We start from the raw sequence: 26,780 nt of genomic DNA on the forward strand, positions 1-26,780 counted from the left end.
GTCCAATGAAGTCACATCCGCCCAACAGTATGTTCATCAGAACTGAGCACAGTATTCCATCGGTTTTAGAAAATTGTAACCGTGGTCCTGTATTTTACATCTCAATTTAGATTGCCCATGTCTAGATTGTTGTAAGTCACAAATAAAAAGGGACCTGTCAGGATTCAAGATGACGGCGACCCAGTAGGTCTGAGTTTGCTGAGCTCTGCCCAGGATCCAGACAAGGTGGGGTACCCACCCTCCTCCCGTTTTAAACCACTAAAAATAGCTTTTTCCCAGTTCCTACGGCCATTTTGCACCAGAATTTAGCAGTTTTAAAATTTTAAAATTACCAAAGGATGACTGAGTTCGCAACAGGCTCCCCCCTACCGCAGCAACAGTTGCGGCAGCCCCGGGGGACTTGCTCCGAGAGAAGATCAATGCTTTAGTGAGCAAAATTAGGGTGCATAGTATTTGGAGCAAAGTACTGACTTGCATTGAAAATTAGTTGGCTGACAGGAAACAAAGAGTAGTGATAAATGACTCCCTTTCAGAATGGCAGGCGGTGACCAGTGAGGTACCGCAGCTTTTTACAATATATAATAATGGTATTAATAGTAACATTAGCAAATTTGCTGATGATACAAAGCTGGGTGGCGGGGTGAAATGTGAGGAGGATATTAGGAGATTTACAGGGTGACCTGGACAGGTTAGGTGAATAGACAGATGCATTGCAGATGCAGTTTAATGTGGATAAGTGTATGGTTATCCACTTTTTGGTGGCAAGAACAGGAAGGCAGATTACCTAAATGGAGTCAAGTTAGGTAAAGGGGCAGTACAAAGGGATCTGGGTGTTCTTGTACACCAGTCAATGAAGGTAAGCATGCAGGTACAGCAGGTAGTGAAGAAAGCTAATAGCATGCTGGCTTTCATAACGAGAGGGATTGAGTATAGAAGCAAAGAGGTTCTTCTGCAGCTGTACAGGGCCCTGATGAGACCACACCTGGAATATTGTGTGCAGTTCTGGTCTCCAAATTTGAGGAAAGGCATTCTGGCTATTGAGGGAGTGCAGCGTAGGTTCACGAGGTCAATTCCTGGAATGGCGGGACTATCTTATGTTGAAAGACTGAAGCGACTGGGCTTGTATACCCTTGAGTTTAGAAGACTGAGAGGGGATCTGATTGAGACGTATGAGATTATTAAAGGATTGGACACTCTGGAGGCAGAAAACATGTCTTTGCTGATGGGCGAGTCCCGAACCAGAGGGCACAGCTTAAAAATAAGGGGTAGGCCATTTAGGACAGAGATGAAGAGAAACTTCTTCACCCTGAGAATGGTGGGTGTGTGGAATGCTCTGCCCCAGAAGGCAGTGGAAGCCCAGTCTCTGGATTTGTTTAAGAAAGAGTTGGATAGAACTCTCAAGGATAGTGGAATCAAGGGTTATGGAGATAAGGCAGGAACGGGACACTGATTGAGGATGATCAGCCATGATCATCATGAATGATGGTGCAGGCTCAAAGGGCAGAACGGCCTACTCCTGCACCTATTGTCTATTCGATGGCAGACCCCCGGTCCAGGTGCGAATCTATCTCTGTCGTGCTGCAAAAGCGTGACCAAGACATCCAGAAACTCGGATAGTGTGTTGGAGGGACGGAGCAACGGGCTGCGGCCTCTGAGACCGCTGCTGAATTCTCTCTGGGTCAGGTCTGCACTCTGGAACGTTGAGTCCGAGCCTTGGAAGAGCAGATTGACGACCTCCATAATCGAGGTTGCCTGAAGAATATTTGGTTGCTGGCTTTCCCAAACAGGAGGAGCAAGGCCAGCTTGTGGATTTTTTTGGAGCAGTGGCTCCAACAACTGCTGAAGCTGGATTCGGAGCTGGACCGGGTGCAGGTTTAGCAGGCCCATTGGGTTGTTGTGTGCAGGCTTGGACCTAGTGCGATTTCAGCACCACAGGGCAAAACAAATGCTGCTGGAGGCCTCTAGAGCTTTGGGGAAGGATCCCCAAGCTATGGTATATAAAAGATCCAAAATAATACTGTTCCAGGGCTTCTCTCTGGTCGTGGTACATAAGAGGAAGGCGTTGGATGAGGTAAAGAAGCATCTGAGAATTTAAGTATTCAGTACTCCTTGAGGTACCCGGCAACACTGCACCTCAGTCATAGAGGGTCTGCGTTCGACATCGGTTCGCCGGAAAAAACAAAAGAATTTTTGGATGCTGTTAAATAGACTGAAGGACTTAAATTATATGGAGGGACGGAGCAACGGGCTGTGGTCTCTGAGACCACTGCTGAATTCTCTCCTCCTCCTCCCTTCTTCCCCGCCCCGTCCCCAACACCTTTTTCTTATCTTTTCCTTAATTGATATTTATAATTTACTTGGTTTATCTAGCTGTAGGGGGGTGTTTTCAGATTTTTTTTGAGTTTTCCTTGAATATTTTCTGGGATTGTAATTTTAGGTACATTTTTTCATGATGCTCTGTTAAGAATGCCTAGGGTAATAATATGGAGGGAATGGTTGAATGCCCACTTTTCATTTCCTTCTTATTAGACATTGGTATTTGTTCATTTTGTTTTCCGATGTCTGGGGGACAAGGGTATAGCTCCAATGGAAGGAGTTGTGGTGGGCTTACTGGACAGTAGAAATACTCCCTGTGTACAAGGGGGAAAGTCCCCTCCTAGCTACATTTTGGTTTTTTTTAGAAGTAATTTTTTAGTAGTTTTTGTAAAGGTTTTTTTTAAACTTACGCGAATGTTTTATGGTCTTCACTCAATGTCTCTTTTGTGGGGTTCTTCCTCCTGGGGGATCTCTGACTTCCTTGAGCAATCATGGCTAGCCATTTGTTGAAATGGTGCACCTGGAATGTTAAAGGGAGCAACTCGCCAATAAAAAGGAACAAGATATTATCACGTCTTAAAAAAGAGAGAGTTGATGTAGCCCTTTTACAGGAGACACACCGAACTGATGAGTACTTGAAGCTGTAGCAGGGAGGATTTGTTTGGGGGTTCTCTTCATCCCTCCCCTCAAAAATTAGGGGAGTGGCCATTCTTAGGGAAATATCTTCCATTTCAATTGTTAAGCCAGATAAAAGATGAGTCCAGACGGTTTTATAATACTTTAATATTTGGAGAGGAATACAGGATTTTGAATGTATACTGCTCCCTGGCACATGCTTTTAAATTTGGAACAGATGCGTTCTCCAGGCTGATGGCCCTTGGGTCCGTCACATAATTATAGGGAGAGATTTTAATTGTATTATTGATCCAGAGGTGGACAGGATACCTGGGATCTCTGGGCATACCCCTGCGATCGAGGCAGTTGGTTGATTTGAATAGGGAGCTGGAACTGGTAGGTGCATGGAGGTGTCTTCGCCCTGAGGGTAGAGATTTCACGTTTTACTCTAACCCGCACAAGTGTCACACCAGAAGTGATATGTTTTTTGTCCCCTCAACCTTGCTGAATTCAATAACTGTCCTGTAAAATAAGGAATATCGCTATTTCTGACCATGCAGCAGTATAACTAAAATCCAGAGAAAGTATATTCCTGTCAGGGTGAAAGGCAAAGCTGGTAGGTACAGGGAATGTTTGGATGACGAAAGAAATTTGAGGGTTTGGTTCAGAAAAAGAAGGCGGCGTATGTCAGGTATAGACAGGATAGATCGAGTGAATCCTTAGAGTATAAAGGAAGTAGGAATATACTTAGGGAAATCAGGAGGGCAAAACGGGGACATGAGATAGCGTTGGCAAATAGAATTAAAAAGAACCCAAAGGGTTTTTATAAATATATTAAGGACAAAAGGGTAACTAGGGAGAGAATAGGGCCCCTCAAAGATCAGCAAGGTGGCCTTCGTGTGGAACCACAGAAAATGGGGGAGATACTAAGTGAATATTTTGCATCGATATTTACTGTGGAAAAGGATATGGAAGATATAGACTGTAGGGAAATAGATGGTGACATCTTGCAAAATGTCCAGCTTACAGAGGAGGAAGTGCTGGATGTCTTGAAAAGGTTAAAGGTGGATAAATCCCCAGGACCTGATCAGGTGTACCCAAGAACTCTGTGGGAAGCTAGAGAAGTGATTGCTGGGCCTCTTGCTGAGATATTTGTATCATCGATAGTCACAGGTGAGGTGCCGGAAGACTGGAGGTTGGCAAATGTGGTGCCACTGTTTAAGAAGGGTGGTAAAGACAAGCCAAGGAACTATAGACCAGTGAGCCTGACCTCGGTGGTGGGCAAATTATTGGAAGGAATCCTGAGGGACAGGATGTACATGTATTTGGAAAGGCAAGGACTGATTAGGGACAGTCAACATGGTTTTGTGCGTGGGAAATCATGTCTCACAAACTTGATTGAGTTTTTTGAAGAAGTAACAAAGAAGATTGATGAGGGCAGAGCAGTAGATGTGATCTATATGGACTTCAGGAAGGCGTTTGTCAAGATTCCCCATGGGAGACTGAAGGTTAGATCTTATGGATTGCAGGGAGAACTAGTCATTTAGACACAGAACTGGCTCAAAGGTAGAAGACAGAGGGTGGTGGTGGAGGGTTGTTTTTCAGACTGGAGACCTGTGACCAGTGGAGTGCCACAAGGATTGGTGCTGGGTCCTCTACTTTCTGTCATTTACGTAAATGATTTGGATGCGAGCATAAGAGGTACAGTTAGTAAGTTTGCAGATGACACCAAAATTGGAGGTGTAGTGGACAGTAAAGAGGGTTACCTCAGATTACAACAGGATCTGGACCAAATGGACCAATGGGCTGAGAAGTGGCAGATGGAGTTTAATTCGGATAAATGCAAGATGCTGCATTTTGGGAAAGCAAATCTTAGCAGGACTTATACACGTAATGGTAAGGTCTTAGGGAGTGTTGCTGATCAAAGAGACCTTGGAATGTAAGTTCATAGCTCCTTGAAAGTGGAGTTGCAGGTAGATAGGATAGTGAAGAAGGTGTTTGGTATGCTTTCCTTTATTGGTCAGAGTATTGAGTACAGGAATTGGGAGGTCATGCGGCTGTACAGGGCATTGGTTAGGCCACTGTTGGAATATTGCGTGCATTTCTAGTCTCCTTCCTATCGGAAAGATGTTGTGAAACTTGAAAGTGTTCAGAAAAGATTTACAAGGATGTTGCCAGGGTTGGGGGATTTGAGCAATAGGGAGAGGCTGAACAGGCTGGAGCTGAGTGGTGACCTTATAGAGGTTTATAAAATTATAAGGGGCATGGATAGGATAAATAGACCAAGTCTTTTCCCTGGGATCGGGGAGTCCAGACCTTAGAATGCATAGGCTTAGGGTGAGGGGGGAAAGATATAAAAGAGACCTCAGGGGCAACTTTTTCACGCAGATGATGGTATGTGTATGGAGTGAGCTGCCAGAGGAAGTGGTGAAGGCTGGTACAATTGCAACATTTTAGAGGCATTTGGAGGGGTAGATGAATAGGAAGGGTTTGGAGGGATATGGGCCGGGTGCTGGCAGGTGGGACTAGATTGGGTTGGGATATCTGGTCGGCATGGATAGGTTGGACCAAAGGGTCTGTTTCCATGCTGTACATCTCTGACTCTATATATGGAGGTCAAGACTAGTGGTGATAAGATAGACCCCTGACACTGGCGTATGGACCCTTTGCTACTGAAGGATAGTAAGTTCATAGAATAGTTCTTGCAGGAATTTAAAGCTTTCTGGGACATTAACATAGGTACAGCCAGTAACCCACTGGTGATGTGTGAGACTGCTAAGACATCTGCATGCGGCTTAATTATTTCAAATGCTGCAACCTGGAAAAGACAAAAGGGAGACCAACAGGGTCTGCTTTAGGCTCGCCTGAAGGCAGCTGAGTCAGCGTACACTGATGGGCCATCCATAATTAAATTACAGTGGATTGTAGCCCTCCGGACCACCTTGAATGCTACTTTTATTCAAACAGCAAAGAGGGTGATGCTATTTGCGAAGCAGAGATTATTCGAGTACGGCGATAAGCTGGGCAGGTATCTAGCATACCTTGCTAGAAAGGTAGCTCCCCAATCTATTAGATCTATTAGAGATTGTGCTGGTATTTTGACTTGTGACCTTTAAAAAGATCAACTCCGCTTACAGAAAGTTTTATTTTGAGCTGTACCACTCGGCGGGCTATGCGGATAGAACGAGGAGGACGGAGTCTCTTTTTTTTTAAAGAATCTGGATCTTTCAGGTATAACCTTAGAGCAGGTGTCCTCTTTGAATGCCCCCCCTAACAATTCAGGAGGTGCAGGAGGCGGTGAGGCAGTTCCAGAGTGGCAAAGCATCTGGGCCAGATGGATTCCAGGCTGAGTTTTATAAAGAGTTTATAGACTGGTTGGCCGGACCACTTGTAGACATGTACAACTACTCATTTAGTCAGGATAGTCTCCCGCTCTCCCTGAGAGAAGCAAATATCTCTCTCATCCTCCAGAAAGGGAAAGCCCCAGATGACTATACTTTGTACAGGCCTATATGGACTTTAAAGTCCTCTCTCAAGTGCTGGCTAGAAGACTGGAGAAGGTTTTGCCGTTTATTATAAAAGAGGATCAAACAGTGTTTATTCAGGGTCGCGGATCTACTATTAATATCAGAATGGTGTTAAATATGGTACAAGTCTGCCAGCAAAAAAGCAATACCAGGATTAGTTGTCTCCCTAGATGCAGAGAAAGCTTTGAATCAGGTAAAATGGCCATACCTTTTTTATACTTTGGAGCAGTTTGGTATTGGAGAGGTTTTTACTAAATGGGTTGCAGTGCTATATAATGACCCGAAAGCGGTGCTGATTACTAATGGCATAAGTTCGGATAGTTTTAGAATTGGCAGAGGTTGTTGTCAAGGATGCCCTCTTTCACCACTATTGTTTACGATAATGATTGAACCGCTGGCGGAAGCCATCTGAACTGACCCCAGTATAACGGCCCTGGAGATAGGATCAGGCAAGAATAAAATTACTCTTTTTATGCTTATGACCTCCAACTTTTCTTAAATGATCCATTGACATCTGTGCCCTGCTTAATTCAAGTGGTTAATTTATTCGGTGTGTTTTACGGATGCAAAATTAATTTCACGAAATCAGAGGCTGTGCCGGTAGGGGCTCTTACCAGTATATCCAACTTTGCGGATGGATTACTCTTCCCTTTTTGGTGGTCACTGGGAGGTTTTCTCTATTTATTTTTATTACCCCAGTATTCGGTCAGCTATATAAAGCTAATTTTATTCACTTATTAGAGAAAATAAAGCAGGACCTCCAGTGTTGCGAAGATCTCCCGATATCCTGGTTAGGAAGAATAGCTTTGGTTAAGATGAATATCCTCCCACGCTTATTATACCCCATGAGAATGCTTCCCTTGATGTTGCCGAGACAGGCGCTGTGTGAGCTTTATAGTTGGCTTGGTTCCTTTGTTTGGAATAATAGATGGCTCCTTATTAAATTACAAGCTCCCACAAGTAAGGGAAGGCCTGGATTTTCCGGATTTTAGAAAGTACCATCTGAGCTCTCTGCTATCATATGTGGCTGACTGGGTCTTTGCAATTCACAATCAATTTGGCTAGATATTGAGGCTTCCCAATCAAAATGCCCCCTCATCCAATCTATTGTTTTTGGATAAGATAAGAACTGTCATGGATCTTTGTAAAAGCCTGATTGTCCTGAATACAATCAAAAAGCTTGGAGGATAATATGACAGGATGAGGGTAATTTGCAAAAAACTTCCCCCATTACTCCTATAGTGCGAACGCTGGGATTTCAGCCAGGCTTGACAGATGCTGGATTTAAAATCTGGGAGTCCCGAGGAATCTCATGCATTGGAGATTTATTTGATGGGGAGGTCATGATGTCCTTTGAACAGTTATGCCAGAGGTTCGGGTTGCCTAGCAAGGATCTCTTTCGATATTTTCATATAAGAGATTTTGTACAAAAACAGACCACATTGATAACCGATCCTTATAAATCGGACATGGAAACGAGAGTGCTCCGGCCAATGGGCGTACCCTTGGTCAGTACTCTCTATCACTCGCTAGGTAATAATGTATTGAAGGGCAGAACGGCCTACTCCTGCATCACTATTGTCTGTCAAAGAGCATGGAATGGCTATATAAAACCTGAGCTCGAATTAGGGATGGAAATCCCCTTAGAGATGTGGGAGGACATCTGGGAAAATGCCAGGAAGATCTCTATCTATAGTAGGACTCAAGCTATTCAATTGAAGATACTTGATAGGGCCCATATAGCATCAGAGCGTCCTGCAAAATTTAAGGCAGGAGCATCTTCAATGTGTCCTAAATGTAAAATAGAAGTTGGTACTCTCACTCATTGTTTGTGGACATGCCATATGATTCGTAGATACTGGGACAGTGTAGCGAATGCCTTGGCAAAGATTTTGGGAACGGAGATTGGGTTCGACCAGGTGTCTCTCCTTTTGGGCTCTTCAAATCTTCCCCCTCTAGATAGATATGGGAAGAAATTGTTTTCTATCCTCACCTTTTGTGCAAGGAAAAACACGCTAGCAAGCTGGGTATCCAAAAGTCCCTCTGGGCTTTCGAACTGGCATAGGATAATTATGGAATATATCCCTCTAGACTTCCTTACGAATATGATGCACCAAAAAACTGAATTGTTTTATAGAACATGCTGGCCCTTCTTGAGCTATATCGATGCGGGTGTATTGGCCATACTATCTGGGGCCCTTGCTTTGCCATGTCTCGATTCAGGGGCCCCTGGAAGGAAGAATTTTGTATAAGTATGGGTTTGGTTATGACTTGACATAATTTTGCTTTGAGTGCTTATTTATTTATTCATGCACTTTTTCCTTTTTTTGTTGGTTATGTACTATACTGTATTTTTTTTGGTTAATATGTAGTGTTTTTCTTAGTTTGTGTTTTGGTAGTCTGTAGAGTAGATTAGTAGTTAGCTTTTTTTAATATGGATATTGTCACTATACTGTAAAGAGATTACACTATTTTGTATTCTGTAATTTTGTAAAAAAGCTAAAAACTTTCTCTATTTTCAACGAAAATATTTTTAAAAAAGGGACCTGTCACTAAACTCTTCAGTATCCCTGTGGATGTAGACTTCTAACCACAAAAGCTATCTTCGATCACCACCTACCTTTTGTCACTAAGTCAGTTTTGCATCCAGTTACAAGGGCCCTCACCCAAAGTTCTCAACCATTTCTGGCCATGAGACAGGAAGTCAGGTAATGTGGTACCATTTTACATGAGGGGTGCTTGAGATAGACCAGAGAACCGTAGATGAGTGAGTCTGACATCATTGATGAATGTCACAAACAATAAGGAAACCAGCACTAATCCCTGTCACATGCTCCAGTCACATGATCTCTGATCCCATAAGAGTTTGCTACCTTTATCTGTTTCTTGTGCGGGAACATGTCAAAAGCCTTGCTGAAATCCATATCGTCTTCATTTAGAGAGGCAAGGTTTGATCAGGGATAATCAGTATGGCTTTGTCAGAGAGGTCATGCCTAACAAATCTGGTGGAACTTTTCAAGGAGATGACCAAATGTTTGGATGAAGGTAGGTTGGTTGATTAGTTTATATGGTGTCAGCATGAGTTTTGACAAATTCCTATATGGGGCAACTGATCAGGTAAAATCTCATGGTATCTAGGGTAACTTTGCAAGATAGATCCAAAATTGGCTTAGTTTTAGGAGACAGGGTGCTGAAAGTAGACTGTTCATGTGACTGGAGCCTGGTGTGGATTAAAATACTGAAAGAGCCAGTGCTTGTTTCCATATTGTTGGTGATATTCATAAATGATGTAGTTGAGAATGTTGTGTGTGTGTGGGAGATTGGAGTTCTTTGTAACTGATTCCTGTGTTTTGGCCGTGTAGTTGACAGCGAGGAAGAAGGTGCAAGGTCACGGGAAGATCTAACCAGATTGGTCAGATTAATCCTGATAAATGTGAGGTGATGCACTTTGGAAGAAGGAACAAGACAAGGAAATACTTAATTAGGAGAAAGTGAGGACTGCAGATGCTGGAGATCAGAGTCAAGAATGTAGTGCTGGAAAAGCACAGCAGGTCAGGTAGCATCCGAGTTGCAGGAGAATTAAGGTTTCAGGTATAAGCCCTTCATCAGGAATGAGGCTTGAGGTCAAGGTTGAGAGATAAATGGGAGAAGGGTGGGGAAGGTAGCTGGGAAAGAAGGTGGATGAAGGTGAGGAAAAGGGCGATAGGTCGGGGGGCGGGGGGAGGGGGTGAGGAGTAATGGACAGATACGGAGGGCGGTGCCAAGTTGGAGGTTTAGGGCTAGGATCATGTGGGGGGGGAAGGGAAATAAGGAAACTGTTGAAATTTACATTTATCCCATGTTGTTGCAAGGTCCCAAGGCAGAATATGAGGCGCACTCTCCAACCCCACCGCCCCATGGCTGAAAACTTCAACTTCCCCTCCCACTGCGCCAAGGACATACAGATCCTGGGCCTCCTCCACTGCCATGCCATAACCACCTGACGTCTGGAGGAGGAATGCCTCATAATCTCCCCACATTACCCCAGTCCCAAGCCTCCAACTTGGTCATCTCTGTCTCCAATGTTCCAGGAAACTAAACCCAATCTATTCAGCCTCTCCCGATAGCTCCAACCCTGGCAACATCCTTGTACAGGTAGTTTTCCTATAATGCCATAGTTGGATTCCAGTGAAACCTTGCTTAATATAAATAATGGGGCGTATGGGAAAAGTGGGGTTGGGGCAGCCTAGCAAAAAATATCACTCATGATTGCTCAAAAATCACCCAAAGACCTAACTTACAGTGTAGCACAGCCTGAATGAAGGTATAAATCATTTATCATCGAAACAAAAGTACATTTAATACAGTACATTTTAAAAAAATTGTTAGGGCAGGGACAGATGGTCATCATGATGCATAAGGTAGACTCCCTCATTCCTGTTGAGAGAGCTGTATCATATATTCTCTCTTTATGCTCAAAATGCTTTATAATATCTAACTTCTCTTCCAGTGTTATGGCCTTTCTTTTTTCATTCACCACCAGTAATTTTATCACCAGGGCACTTGTTGCTAACATTCTTGTCACTATCAAATTTTTTTTTAAATGGAGGTGCATAATCGAGATGTAGTGTATCTTTCACAGGAAGCTGCTCAATGTATCTCACTGAAAGCTGCTCTCTGTACAGTACCTCTCAACTGCTCTGTTGGCGCTGACTTTGGTGCATGCACAGAATGACATGAAAACTGGCATTGACCTTGGCACTTACGCAGAACGCACGAATATGTGCAGAACAGAGCTTGTGAAACAATCACTGCTGGAATTGCGCTATTGCGAGCAGTAGTTTTTGAAAATGCTGGTGCCTTAATTCCTCAGCGATGTTATCAGTAAATTGCACTGCTGGAATGCACGTTATCTGAGAACTGTCTGTAAATCTTTTCTGAACTCTTTCACAACATCCTTCTGATATCAGGGAGGTCAGAATTGCATGCAGTATTCCAAAAATGGCCTAATCACACGTCCAGTACAACATGACCTCCCAAGTCCTATACTCAATGCACTGACCAATAAAGGCAAGCAAATTAAACACCGCCTTCACTACCCTGTCTACCTGCAACTCTACTTTCAAAGAACTATGAACCTACACGCCAGCGTTTCTTTGTTCAGCAACGTTCCCCAGGAGCTTAACATTGTGTCTAAATCCTGTCCTGATTTGCCTTTCCAAAATGCAAAAACCTCACATTTAGATAAGTTAAACTCTATCTGCCACTCCTGAGCCCATTGACCCATCTGATCAAGATCCCGTTGGACTCTTAAGTAACCTTCTTTGCTGTCCATTGCACCTCCAATTTTGCATACTTGCTAACCGTACCTCCTATGTCCATATCCAAATCATTTATGTAAATGATGAAAAGCAATGGAGCCAGCACCGATCCTTGTGGCACTCCTCTGATCAAAGACCTCCAGTCTGAAAAGCAGCCTTCTACCACCACCTTTTGTCTTCTACCTTTTGAGCCAGTTCTGTATCCAAATGGCTAGTTCTCTCTGTATTCCATGTGATGTAACCTTGGTAACCAGTCTATCATGAGGAACCTTCTTGAATGCCTTCCTGGAGCCCATATAGATCATGTACTTTGCTCTGCCCTCACTAATCCTCTTTGTTACTTCAAAAGAACTCAGTTAAGTTAGTGAGACATGGTTTCCCACATACAAAACCATGTTGACTATTCCTCATCAGTCCTTGCCTTTCCAAATACATGTAAATCCCGTCCTTCAGGATTCTCTCCAACAACTCGCCCACCAGCAATATCAGGCTCACTGGTCTATAGTTCTGTTTTTTTTTCTTACCCTCTCTCTTAAATAGTGGCACCACGTTCGCCAACCTCCAGTCTTCTGGCACCTCACCTGTCACTATTGATGCAAGGGCCCAAAAATCACTTCCCTAGCTTCCCACAAAGTTCTAGGGTACACCTGATCAGGTTCCAGAGGATTTATCCACCTGTATATGTTTTAAGCCGAGAAGCAACACCACCTGAGTAAAATGGACATTTTTCAAGATGTCACCATCAATTTCTTCACCTTCTATATCTTCCATATCCTTCTCACAGTAAACACTGATGCAAAATACTTGGTTAGTATCTCCCCCATTTCCAGCAGTTCCACACATGGGTAGCCTTTGAGGTACCCTAATCTCTCCCTTGTTATCCTTTTGTCCTTTAATGTGTTTGTTAGAAACACTTTTGAATTCTCTTTACCCCTATTTGCCAAAGTTATCTCATATCCCCTTTTTGCTCTCCTGATTTCCCACTTATGTATGCTCTTATTGCCTTTATACTCTTCTAGGAATTAGCTTGATCTCTTCTGTCTATACCTGACGTGCCTCCTTATTGACCAAAACCTCAATTTCTCTAGTCATCCAGCATTCCTTGCGCCTACCAGCCTTGCCCTTTACACTAACAAGAACATACTGTCTCTGGACTCTCGTTACCTCCATTTTGAAGCTTTTCCATATTCCAGCCGGCCCTTTGCCTGCAAACATCCAACTCCAATCAACTTTTGAAGGTTCTTGCCTAACAACGTCAAAATTGGACTTCCTCTAATTTAGAACTTCAACTTTTAGATCTGGTCTATCCTGTCCCATCTTTCTTGTAAAACTAATAGAATTATGGTGACCAGCCCCAAAATGCTCCCCCACTGATACCTCAGTCACCTGTCCTGCCTTATTTCCCAAGACTAGGTCAAGGTTTGCACCTTCTCTAGCAGATACATCCACGTACTGATTCAGAAAATTTTCTTGTACACACTTGATAAATTCCTCTTCATCCAAGCCTGTAATACTATGCCAATTTCAGTTCTTTGTTTGGAAAGTTAAAATCCTCTACTTTTACCACCCTTTTATTCTTACAGAAATCTCCTTACAAATTTGTTTCTCAATTTGCTGTTGACAGTTGCGAGGCGGTATACGGTACAATCCCAACAAGGTGACCATCCCTTTCTTGTTTCTTAGTTCCACCCAAATAAGTTCCTTGGTGTATTCCAGTATTGTCCTCCCTAAGTACAGCTGTAATGTTATCTCTAATCAAAAATACTACTTTCCCTCCTCTCCTGCCCCTTTTATGTAGCATCTGTACCCTGGAAGGTCAAGTTGTCAATCCTGCCCATCCCTGAGTCACATCTCTGTAATTGCTATGATATTGCAGTCTCGTGTTCCCAACCATGCTTTGAGTTCATCAGCATTACCTGTTAGCCTCCTTGCATTGAAATAAATGCAGTTGAACTTATCAGTCCTACCTTGTTCTCTGCTTTGTTCCTGCCTGCCCTGACTGTACCAGTCTCAGACTGATACTCACCTGAATTTGCTGTTAGCTAATCTCTCGTTGATGACGCTGATCTCCAGATATGCTTTAAGTCAAGGAGAAGAACAGTCAGCTATGCAGATTCACCACTGGGTCAGACAGCAGTGCAGGTTTATTTCTCCATTTGTTTCATTTCCCACTTGGCCACTGCCTTTATCTGTCTTTGTCCTTTTTAAAGTGCAGTTGTTTTGATATTTTTCCCCCAAAGTTCCACAACAAATGAATAGCCTATAAAAGAGTAATTACTGCTCCTAGAATCACTGCTCCAACACTAAGGCTACCTCAAAAAAGAGGAAGCTCTACAGCCACAATTTTTTTCCCATCCTCCATCTTAGATTGCCCAGGATCCTTAGTTTTTATTAATGAAAGTATATGCTGACAACTCTTGATAACCAGAAAAAATACGTTCTGGTTGACTCTTTAAAAAGTCTTTTCTGCAGCTGGTTATAAATGTTTTACTTTTGGAAGCTCTCAACTCAACTGTCAGATTTAATGTCTACACTAAGTGTCTTCCTCAGGTCAAGCGACATGACATGCAACTCTTCAAGTACTCCTGGAAGTGATGCTGAAAGATTGGACTGGAACCATCAAAGATAGGTCTGTTGCTATGAGAGAGTGTTGATCATAAGCAGTCAAGTGATGGCATCTTGTACAAAGGAAATCATCAGTATCCTGTAAGAAATGAGCATAGAGCTGTTGGAGCACATCCGTACCCGCTAAGAAGGAATTATGTCCAGTCTGAGGAAAGCAAGAAAAATGCTTTGCTTTGCTGATCAAATATGGGCAATGAGATTTAAGGACCACATTTGCCAGGTCATTACTTGTAAGGAACATCAAGCTAATGAATGCTCATGACTCATGACATACCAGGTAGTCAAAATTGTGACAAACTGGAAAGCATAATTTTCAGTTCATTTATGTTGATTTTCTTTATTAACCATCTGGGTAATTTGAATCTGAAAAATACAGTGCATGCTTCCTTTTTATAACAAAAGGGACAATTGCCTTTGATTACTTCCCATTCACGTGACTGATCATGTCATCTTATGTAAATAAATATTTGAGGGTGATAGTCATCTTACACACCACATGCAACAGCATTGGTGATTTTTTTTGCCAAAACTGAAATGGCATGGATTTAACAGGTTTTAACAATATACAGAGAAAAAGTAATAGCAGCAAAATACGAGCAAATCAGGGTGGGAGGTGGGAGAGGTTAAATTACAAAAGGGATATTGATAGTTGGTGAAAGGGATAAGATAATAGGGCCAGTAAAGAAAGAAAATTTAAGGCTAAAGGATGTATAAATTGCACCAGAATCATTACAAGTACCTGCTGTCTGAAAATATAAGAAGTGATCTTAATGTGAAATTGTTGAATTTGATATCACATCTGGAAGGCTGTGAGATGCCTAATCACAGGTAAGGTACTGTTCCTTGAGCTTTGTTGCGGTCGCACAGGGAACCAGAATCAGTGTGTAGTGTGGGATTAAGAATTAAAATACAGGTGATTGGAATCTTGGGATCAAATAAGCAAACTGGAAGAGAAGTAAACAGTGAAGTGCCCACATAGAAGAGACTTCGTCATGAATGACAAATAATGACTATTAAATTTAGAAAAAATTCAAATGAACAGCTATTCATAATCCAGCATTCTGTCTATATGGCTGATGTTTATGTTAAATGTATTTGCATGTTTTGTAGTGCTGCAGTTAGGAATTTGAAATTGTTTTTCAGAGGTTCTTTGATCTGTCAATCTTTAATAACTTTCAGTGACTGATCCTCTTATTATGATTGATGCACGTCCATTTTCCTTCACTGTTAGGGTTATACCTCCAATCCTTTAGTTGCTTTACTTCAATTGCTGCTGGGTCACCCTATTGCATAATTAAGCAGAATTTCAAGTAGAGAAGCAAATGAAATTAACCTGTTTAGAGGTAACAAATGTGATGGATCAAATTACCTTTTGTGCTGCAAAGTTCTAAATCACTATTTTAGTTGAATGAAAGTTTAAACTTCAACCTGCAACCCATGCTTCTTACATAGTGAAGCTTTGAAATGTAGATGGAAGTATGAGTGGTGCATATGCATTACAGTTTCATTTGAATGCCTGTAAATGTGTGGTAATCAGGTTTTAAGATTTATAGTACAATTTTATGGAATTTTAATTTGAAAAGTGATTCAGAGGAAACTGAGACAATTTATAAAGTTATATGGGCAATGTGGCTGGCTGTCTGGTTGTAGTTAATGCTGTAATTTTAGATTCTTCAGTTTAAAAATAATTGACTGTGCCAAACTAGCTGGAAAGAGGTTGAACAAACGTTATACAGTACTATAGCAGCTGTCATTGTGTCATATTAGTGTTTTTTGTGATCATAAACAATGTGAAGATTATTTAATCCTTTAAGCATTCTCCCATATGCATTTCTAATTGCTAGCAAACAAAATATTAGGAAATTGAAAATCTAAAGCTAGCTGTTGTATTTTCAGCACATTTATTTCACAGTATCTTAAATATTTCAGCCCAGCAATGTTGCAAGAGACTTTACTGTGGTAGGCAGCCAGTCAGAATTAGAAATTCAGGGAAAACATTTATTGCAAAGTGTATCATGCAAAATGATTCTGAAGAAAGTATTTCAAATATGTACTCAATATTCTTTTAATTTTATCAACAATGCCTTTTTTTCCTCCAAGTTTTGGAAATGTACTGTCAATTTCCTGGGCAATTCCTTCAGAGGCTGCTATGATGGTGAATCTGCAGGTCCTGTTGCACACCTCTCATCTTGCGCTGAAATAAATATCGTCATGCCAATTGAAAATCTTTGTCCCTCATCTCCTTGATGCTCTGTATTGACTTTGGTTGCTCCTTAAACTTGGAAAACTGAACTTGATTAAACATCTGGAGACACGTCTAACACCTGATCCCCTAAGATTAAAGAAATCTTCTGACTTTTCTATATACGGCATGAATTACAAGCTATAGGTCTCAGCTTGCCCATCCATGATCATAGAATAAAAATGTAGTACCATGGATAAACCAATAATTATAATGAATATCTATTTGGCTCTGTGCTAATACATTTTATAGTTATGCTATACTTATCTGACTGCAATTTTACTTATTAAGCTAAGCTGTAAATTTGGTACAGTACTTGAGTTTTACAGTGCTGGTGTAAGCCACTATTCTGGTTAGAGTTCCGTTTCTATCGCAACTCGAATGTTTATCCACCATCTTCTCCTGTCACTTCTTGCTTTTATTTTAGTAAACACCATGAAAGATCTAGTCTATTACAGATCTGATTTATCTATCAAAGCTGCTTATGTTGCCAGATCTGTTTCCTGCTTCGTCGCTAAGATCGATCTTAGTCTTCTGGGTCTTTTACAAAACAAACTTATCCAGAGTCATAGAGATGTACAGCACAGAAACAGATCCTTCGGCCCAACTCATCCATGCCGACAAGTTATCCTACATAAATCTATTCCCATTTGCCAGCAATTGGCCCGTAGCCCTCTAAACCCTTCCTACTCTTGTACCCATCCAGGTGCCTTTTAATTGTTGTAATTGTACCAGCCTCCATCACTTCCTCTGGCAGCTTATTCCATACACACATCACCCTCTGCATGAAAAAGTTGCCCCTTAGGTTTCTTTTAAATCTTTCCCCTCTCGCCTTAAACATATGCCTTCACCCCAGGGGGATACTTATCCTGTCCATGCAGTCATGATTTTATAAACTTCTATAAGGTTACCACTTAGCCTCTGATGCTCCAGCAAAAATAGCTCTGGCCTATTCAGCCTCTCCCTCCAGCCCTGGCAATGCCCTTGTAAATTTTCCTTGAACCCTTTCATGTTTCACAATATCCTTCCTGTAGCAGACAAACCAGAATTGCATGCAGCATTCCAAAAGTGGCCTTAGCAATGTCCTGTACAGCTGCAACATGACCTCTCAACTCCTATACTCAATGCACCCACCAGTAAAGGCAAGCATACCAAACATCATCATCACTACTCTAACTACCTGTGACTCTACTTCCAAGGAGCTAACCTGCATTTCAAGGTTTCTTTGTTCAGCAAAATTCCCCAGGAGCTTATATTAAATGTGCAAGTCCTGCCCTGATTTGCCTTTCCAAATTGCAGCACCTCATATTGTTCTAAATTAAACTTATCTATCACTCCTCAGCCCATTGACCCATCTGATCAAGAGTTTAGATTAGAATGGTACTGGAAAAGCACAGCAAGTCAGGCTCATCTGATCAAGACTGCAGATGCTGGAGACCAGAGTTGAAAAATGTGGTGCTGGAAAAACACAGCAGGCCAGGCAGCATCTGAGGAGCAGGAGAATCGACGTTTGGGCATAAGCCCTTCTTCAGGAATCCTGAAGAAGGGCTTATGCCCGAAACGTCGATTCTCCTGCTCCTCGGATGCTGCCTGGCCTGCTGTGTTTTTCCAGCATCACATTTTTCAACTTTCATCTGATCATGTACTCTGAGGTAATCTTCTTTGCTGTCATTTGCAAACTTACTAACCATACCTTTGGTGTTCACATCCAAATCATTTAAATAGTTGACAAAAGCAATGGAATCAGCACTGATCATTGTGGTACACCATTGGTCATAGGCCTCCGGTCTGAAAAGCAACCTTCCACCACCACTCTGTTTCCTACCTTCAAGCCAGTTCTATAACCAAATGGGTAGTTCTCCCTGTACTCAATCAATGTCCTCCATAATTTTTTATGCTATGCTAATTGTATATTGGAACAAATAATGAATTATTTTCAAAGCAAAAACAATATATTTTAGAAATTTGATTACTTTTCATTTTTGTTTTTGCAGCTCAATTGGAAACAGAATTTCAAGAGTTAGAGGGTCACTTACTTCACCTGGAGGATATCTATGAACAATGTGAACTTGAGCGTTACAAACAGTTTCAGATCCTAAAGTTGGAAAACTACAAGAAACAGAAGAGGTAACTAATACAAATCTATTATGACACAATGTTGCCTACATTTCTGGTATTTCAGCAATACTCGAACAATGTAGTACAAAGATGATCACTTAACATTTCCACAGAGTAAAAATTCCGGCTGTTTTTTTTATTCTTGGTTCCCCAGTTCTCCAATTTGTTGTCTGAAGTCAGGATTGTAGGTATTAGGGGAGTATGTCTGAAGAAGAGGAGTTTGGGATTTTTCTTCCATTGGAGGATAATCTCAAAAGGAGAAGAACTTGCCACTGTAAGAACAGCGAAGGCCACTCGTTGTGACAGAAGAATCATGAAAATGTGACCCATTCTTGGTTCTGATGGGACAGAGAGTCTAAGCCAAAATTTAAGTTTTGTTCAGATTAATGGGTTAGGGATGTCATTCTAGTGGAATGTCGGTGCTGAGGGGTGACTGTATAGAGGCATATAAAATCATGAGGGATGTGGATAGGGTAAATGCCCAAGGCCTTTCCCCTGGAATGGGGGAGTCCAGAACTAGAGGGGATAGGTTTAGGGTGAGAGGGGGAAAAAGATTTAAAAGGGACCCAAGGGGTGAGTGTATAGAATGAGCTGCCAGAGGAAGTGGTGGAGGCTGGTACAATTGCAACATTTAAAAGGCATCTGGCTGGTAAATGAATAGGAAGGGTTTTTAGGGATATGGGCCATGTGCTGGCAAATGGGGCTACATTAATTTAGGATATCCGGTCGGCATGAACGAGTTGGACAGAAGGGTCTGTTTCTGTGCTTGTACATTTCTATGACTCTGATTCCATGAAGCTTGAGAATGACAACTTGCACTTGTGTAACTTCACAGATGCAAAGGAGAAAGAATAAACCTCGAATGAATGTTCAAAGTTTAAGTTTGAAGAAAGTCCTCAAAGCTGGAGAAGCAGAAGGATCTTGGGTGGATATTCAAGAGAGGAAGCAGGGTTTGGAGAAGGGTTTTGTTCATAAGGCACAGAGCCCAGAGGTATTTTAAACACAAGGATGTGAATTTTAATTTTGAGAATTTTGGACATCAGGAGACTGTGAGAGGGAGTGGAACTTGATATGTGGAGTAGAACTTTGGATAAGTAGTTGGCAACTGTTAGGATCAGCTTGTGACAGTGGCTGGGCAATAGATGGACATGGTAATGGTTATATAGAGTTTGTGATGGAAGCCTTAACAACACAGATGGTGGAGAAGTTGAGAGAAGTGGTGCAATGGTTGAAATAGATTTTGAGAGTGTACAAGTGGTAGCTGTCTCCATTTCTGAGGCAAAGTCTGTTGAGCATTCCAGAGATAAGAAAGGATGGCATGACCTAGCTGAGAAAAAATAACAAGACATTAGAGAATGGTGTGGGTGACCATATTAAAGACTTTGTGGCCAGTGTCATCTCACTGCTGTAATAAACAGGAGCCTGATCAACAAGATCCAACCAAGGGGTTGGAGAAATGATGGATGTGGGTTTAGGAGGTGAAGGTATTTTCAAAATGTTTTAGGGAGGGAAGTGAAATTAGCGGTTGAGGAGTCGTTTGCAAGCACAGATATGTTGGAAATATTTTAAAGTGAAGAAATGTTGACTGAGGAGATCAAACCTTTTATAATGCCAGCTAGCATGGATATCCACGGAGGGATATTTGGTAAACAATTTAAAATATATTTTGAAATAAGTACTGATTTTTCTAAAATCAATGCATGTTCCTCAGTTCTCCAATTGGAACAAACTCCATACTCTATCCCCCACCCAATTCACTGTGTTATGGTTAAACTAGATATTTTACATCTTTTGGAGTACTATTTGACCCTGAGCCAGACTTCATACCCCATGAGAGATTTTTTATTTTTCAATAATTGCCTTGAACTTTGCATCATTTATAGACATTGTATGCAAATATTATCATCTATTTTTTTCTCAACAGAAAAAGAATTGAAGCTTTGAAAGGTAGGGTTTCTTTATATTTGATTATCTTGCTTTTGTTGCCTGTTATTGATAGCAAAGGTTTTACTGCCAGAGGACATCCATTATCTCCAGTTTATAAATTGATTTTCACGTTCTTTTGAAGAGAGCAATGAATAATCCAAAAGGGGAAATGACATTGTTTGTCACTTGGGCAAATGGTGTCACTGTCTTGCCACTTTGTAATGTTGCTCAGGATATTTTCAAAGAAAATTTCTTTCCAAATACAACTTCTGATATTGGCTACTAAGTAGCATGGAGGTTGAGATTTTATGCCCCTTTTCATTGAGATGTCAAAATAAGATTTGATTTATTGTCACATGTATACAAAAATACAGTGAAAAGAGACTTTTCGTGTGTTAAACACAAAGTATCGCCACACTCTGGCATCATGTTGAAACACTGAACATAATGTAAGATTTTACTCAATAGAGTTCATCTTTCTCTCTTCTTCTAATCCTCCTTTGCTGCTGCTCCTCCAGTTGCTGTTTGACATTGGTCAGGGGATTTGAAATGTGCTCCTTGGTCTCTGTGATGGACTCTGTGGTCTTGATTCACGACTGCTGCACCCGAGCTGGAACCATGGGCCTGGGTTTGCATAGTTTCCAGACCACCATGTCTCTTGCTGCTTGCTTGCTGAGGAGCCATGGGCTAGAGTGGAGCCGTGTCTGGCTTATCCTGATGTTGCTGCTGCCATCAGGGGCCTCCTACCTTCACCTGTCACTTTCTAGGCTTTAAAGTAAAGAAAAAGAGCATAAATGAAAAGAAGGAAACCAAAAATCAGATTACCCATTTCTGTCTCAGTCTGCAAGATAATTTTCAGCCAATTAGATGTGTGAACTGTTTATTTTGCTCTTTTTAATCTATACCTTTCAGCATTGTTCTATTGAATGTACACTTGCATCCCATTTTATTCCTTCCAAAATGTATTTCATATTTGCATCAAAATCTTTGTTCTATCTGTCTTCACATGCTACTGGCATTTTACTCACAACTTGCTCTCTGCCAAACCTCTGCTATTTGACACCAGCGCTTTTTCACATTACGTTCCTAATGTTGAAGTCCAAATTAGTTTTATACGCTGGAGACTAAAGTGGACGTTGAGCAGACCCAGTTGGATTATTTTAGTTAGAGGTAAGATAAATGCTGGAATAAGTCTGGGTGGTTCTCTTCGCAGTAACTGCAGAATGATTTAATATAATAATTGTAATAATGACTGCTCAAAGTCAAAAGATGAAGTTGTTCTGAATATCCATTTTGTCTTTTTCTAATTTTAGGGTATGGAAGGAGCTCTTATTTTTGTGAACATATGGGACTTGTAATTATTTTGTTTAGAATATTTTCACTGTGATCAGGTTACTTAATGACTCTTAACTTCCTGAAACATTTTAGACAAGTTTCCAAGTGACCACTGCTGCTGGCTATTATCTTTATCCTCATAAATCAGTTGGAATCTTACAAGCTAACACTTTTGCATTGAGTACTTTAACAGGAAATAATACACATTCTACTTAAAGTATGTAATACATTTTTACAAAGGATATTGAAGAATCCACTTTATAAATATCACATCTCAGTAATTTGGGAATTAGCAATCTTGTACACTACTATTATTTGTTTTGTTGCAACCAAGGCTGGAAGGGTATGCCATCTCTAGTCCCATCACACCATGGGTCACAACATAAAATAGAAGTAATTATTCCAGTAACAAAGTGACTAGTTAAATCAATGTCCAGTTTTAAACGGCAAGATCAATCAACCCAGTATCTTAATAAGCACAGTTGTTAGCTTATTATCAAAAGAAAAATTATTCAAAACAGATACAATAATTTTCTGTCCTGCATGGTCAATAATTTCTTCCGAGTATATCCAAGAGGCAGATGCACACTTTTTTTAGAAAGGAAAAGAATTTATGTTTCTAAATTATTGTTATCTATTACATCAAAATTATAAAAGTAAAATAAAACTTGAGCAAACGTAGCTCCATTGGGATGACCATAATTACTTGGATCATTGGAATTATGTGCATGTTATATAATGCCATGATAATGACACACATTAATACTCATTTGAAAATCTATGAGCACGTTCAGGAGATTTGAGGTGAGTTGCAACCACCAGGGCATGCTGGTCCATTTAATCCTTTTGCTTCATACATTTTGCAACACACCCTTGGTGTCCTTTTGTTTAGGGAAAACAAAAGCATGTCTGGTGTTTGTGTTTTACATGAACTCCTTCCTTTCTACTTCATCTGAACCACTTCCTTATTCATTTCTCTCTCGTGGACTTATTTAAACTATGAGGTCACCCGTCAGTCACCTTTTGCTAATGTAAAGAATACTGTCTACTCTGGTATAACGCAAGATATATATAAATTAATTGGAGGGTGGATTTAAATTCTAATGGAGAATAATAGCACCATGATATCTCTGCAGATTGAGGAAAAAATAATAACAATTCATCTTGTTTCATTCCAGTATCTTATTTTCACTGGGTTTAATGGAAATCAGTTCTAATTATTGAGTCTGACAATGCTCAGATGTCAATTGGAGTTAATTTTATAAGCGATGTCCAAACTGGCAACAGGGGTCAAGAAACCTTCACACACACTTCGCAGTGACTGATAAAATTAGAGCATTGTAATGTGCAGTGGTGTGACAAATATTTGTGCACTAGTTTAGCAAACTGGCCAAAACCTATTTATAACTTCAAGAATGCTCCCAGGCTCATTGATTAGCCAAGATGTCATCTATCTTGTGTTATTGTTCCTAAGTTCACTGCAGGAAGTTCGCGCCAGAACTTAACTGTTTCTTACTTTTCTGCAACAGTTATCATCTCTTTAAAAGGTATCACTTTAAATTATTGAAATTTAGTCCTGTATGTAAACAATCAAATATTTTAAAACCTGTCAAAGATTAAGGTTTTTTTTGTTTCTTTTGTTTTCCCTTTTTTGTCACTTGATCTAATCTCTCAATTTTTCTCTCTCCTTGATTTGACTTAAATTCATCTTCCTCTTGAGCCATCCTTGTTTCATTACTTATCCTTTAAACCTTGTGTTGGAGATCATTAATTCATGTCCCAAATGCTCCATTGTTGTCCCATTATCATCATCCATTTTCAGCAAGTTACGGTGCAAAACAAGTTTTCACTGAAAGGTGTCAGAAAATGGATACACTGCCAGATGCTCTATTCCAGCAAATTCTGAAGTAAATAATGAATTAGAAGTATGGGATTTTCCCCAGAAAAGTTTTTAGTTCCATCATGAGTATTGTATATTGTAATTGAACTTTATCTTACTTTGAAGGTATGATTTGTGTGATTGGCCAACTCCTACTTTCATGATTTTATAACTCGAAGTTATAACTGTGGCATTTCACTAGAGTGCAAGAGGTCAGGCTGGAGTAGTTTGCACAAACAAGTGTGTGAAAACATGACGATTGTATGGCAGAATTTGAATTTAGCAGGTCTTTTGATATCATAAATTGCAACTATCAAAGATCAGAGATTAAAAACAAATTTCTGGAAAAAATTCAGCAGCGTCTGTGGAGAGAGAAAACGAGTGTTTAGAGACCAACATGCTTCTGCTTTGGAACTGAAAGGGGGATGGAAAATAATATTTCTTTGTGCTGTAAATAAAGGAAAAGAAGAAGCAAATGGAACAGGTGGTGAGGGTGCCTAATGAAAAATAGAAAGGGAATCCTAGTAGTAGATGGAGATTTAGATTAAGAATAGATATTCATGATAGGAGTTAATAGCAAGAAATAGATTGGGTCTGCAGAAAGCAAACCCCTTCAAACAAGAGATTAGGGAGGAGGAAACGGTGGGGATGAATCAAAATGAAGAACAGTGTTTGTTTTTGATCTGGTGTTGTTGAACTCAATGTTATGTAAATACTTTTTTTATATCTTTAATTGTGGACTGAAATGGGCAAATAATTATTTTAAAAGTCAAAGATTGTTGAAGGATCACGACATCTTTTTAAAAACCAAGTTACCTGACGTTCATTGTAAGTACTGTTTACACAGCTGTTGGTGCAAACAGTGGGGCACAGAAACAGTTGAGTTGGAATGGGGTGGGGGTGGGTAGGGCTATATGTATGATCAGACATTTGATGGGTAGTAACTAGCTGATTAGTCTGGAAGTGACCAGTCATCAATGATAAAGGCCTCCTGCCTGCAACAACTGTTTGGCTGTGTTATGCCTCACTGGGTTAGTGGACTAGAAATAAAGTCCTACTATTCCTGGAGCCATCACAAAAATTAAAAATTTTTATAAGTACTCAGCATTCCCTAATTTTCAGACATAGGCTTACATAAAGCATGGATCAGCTTCCTGTACTTAACAAGAATGACTCTTTATTATATGTAAATAGGCTCTAGCTACTTGTAAACAAATATAAACTTGTTAACTCTCTAGTCCCCTTATAGGCTCATCCTTGCACACGCGCACAGACTCCGAATAGACCTGGGTATATGAACAGAAGGAAAGACCAGGTAGGCGGTTCAGTGGTTAGAGTTTTAACTAGCAGTTATGTGCCAACAATTCACAGTTTTTATTTGTAGTTAGAATCTAGTTAGTTAGATAAATTGTATATTACAGTTCAGTGCATAAATCCGATCCATGCTTCTGTCAACCTAGATCTAAAAGACAGTTGAATTGAGAAATTTTGTGTACATTTTAAGATCTTTAACTTTGTGATGGCTTCGGAATAACAGGGCTAGATTTCCAGCATGTCCTGAATGACAATAGACAATAGGTGCAGGAGTAGGCCATTCAGCCCTTCGAGCCTGCACCTCCATTCAATATGATCATGGCTGATTATTCCTAATCAGTATCCTCTTCCTGCCTTATCTCCATAACCCTTGATTCCACTATCTTTGAGAGCTCTATCTAACTCTTTCTTAAATGAATCCAGAGACTGGGCCTCCACTGCCCTCTGGGTCAGAACATTCCACACAGCCACCACTGTCTGGGTGAAGAAGTTTCTCCTCATCTCTGTCCTAAATGGTCTACCCTGTATTTTTAAGCTGTGTCCTCTGGTTCGGCACTCACCCATCAGCAGAAACGTCCAATCCTTTCTTAATCTTGTATGTCTCAATCATATCCCCTCTCAGTCTTCTAAACTCAAGGGTATACAAGCCCAGTTGCTTCAGTCTTTCAGTGTAAGGTAATCCCTCCATTCCAGGAATTGACCTCGTGAACCTACGCTGCACTCCCTCAATAGCCAGAATGTCTTTCCTCAAATTTGGAGACCAGAACTGCACACAGTACTCCAGGTGTGGTCTCACCAGGGCCCTGTACAGCTGCAGAAGAACCTCTTTGCTTCTATACTCAATCCCTCTTGTTATGAAGGCCAGCATGCTTTTAGCTTTCTTCACTACCTGCTGTACCTGCATGCTTGCCTTCATTGACTGGTGTACAGGAATACCCAGATCTCTTTGTATTGCCTCTTTACCTAAATTAATTCCGTTGAGGTAGTAATCTGCCTTCCTGTTCTTGCCACCAAAGTGGATTCGGGACACCACCCACGCCCTCCACCTCCTCCAGGATTTTCGCTTCCCCGGTCCCCAACGCCTTATTTTCACTATGGACATCCAGTCCCTGTACACCTCCATCCCCCATCACGAAGGACTCAAAGCCCTCCGCTTCTTCCTTTCCCGCCGCACCAACCAGTACCCTTCCACTGTCACCCTCCTTCGACTGACTGAACTGGTCCTCACCCTGAATAACTTCTCTTTTCAATCCTTTTTTATACAGCTGGATTACTTAGCATGTGACCTGTAACACTAAGGTAATAAGGGAAGTAAAAGTCATGTGATGATATTAAGTATTATCCAACTAGGTCCAGATCTCTCCATCTGGGGAGAACATTGGAGATTACACTTAATGCTAAATAAAATGTGAATCTTTTTGTGCAATATTTCAGATTGTTTGTCTTTCAAATTATATAGTTTAATTTTTAAAGCACCTTTATATTTTGGTATATCTGCTATAGGAAGGATGTTATTAAACTGGAAAGAGTACAAAAGAAATCTACAAGGATGTTATCAGGACTCAAGGTTATGAGTTTTTGAG

At 40.8% G+C, this 26,780-nt stretch overlaps 1 protein-coding gene across 2 annotated transcripts in view; it reads left to right on the forward strand.

Annotated features, from left to right (window-relative positions):
* The window catches only part of dtnbp1a (dystrobrevin binding protein 1a), a 198,718-nt gene that overhangs the window by 74,488 nt on the left and 97,450 nt on the right, over positions 1–26,780 (forward strand). For both annotated transcript variants that reach the window (XM_060850123.1, XM_060850124.1), the window contains exons 6-7: positions 18,620–18,752; positions 20,668–20,690. In XM_060850123.1, the coding sequence (XP_060706106.1) occupies positions 18,620–18,752; positions 20,668–20,690 (156 nt within the window). The remainder of the gene's footprint in view (positions 1–18,619; positions 18,753–20,667; positions 20,691–26,780) is intronic.

The sequence above is a fragment of the Hemiscyllium ocellatum genome, chromosome 34 (assembly GCF_020745735.1).
Source record: "Hemiscyllium ocellatum isolate sHemOce1 chromosome 34, sHemOce1.pat.X.cur, whole genome shotgun sequence".
Classification (NCBI taxonomy): Eukaryota; Metazoa; Chordata; class Chondrichthyes; order Orectolobiformes; family Hemiscylliidae; genus Hemiscyllium; species Hemiscyllium ocellatum.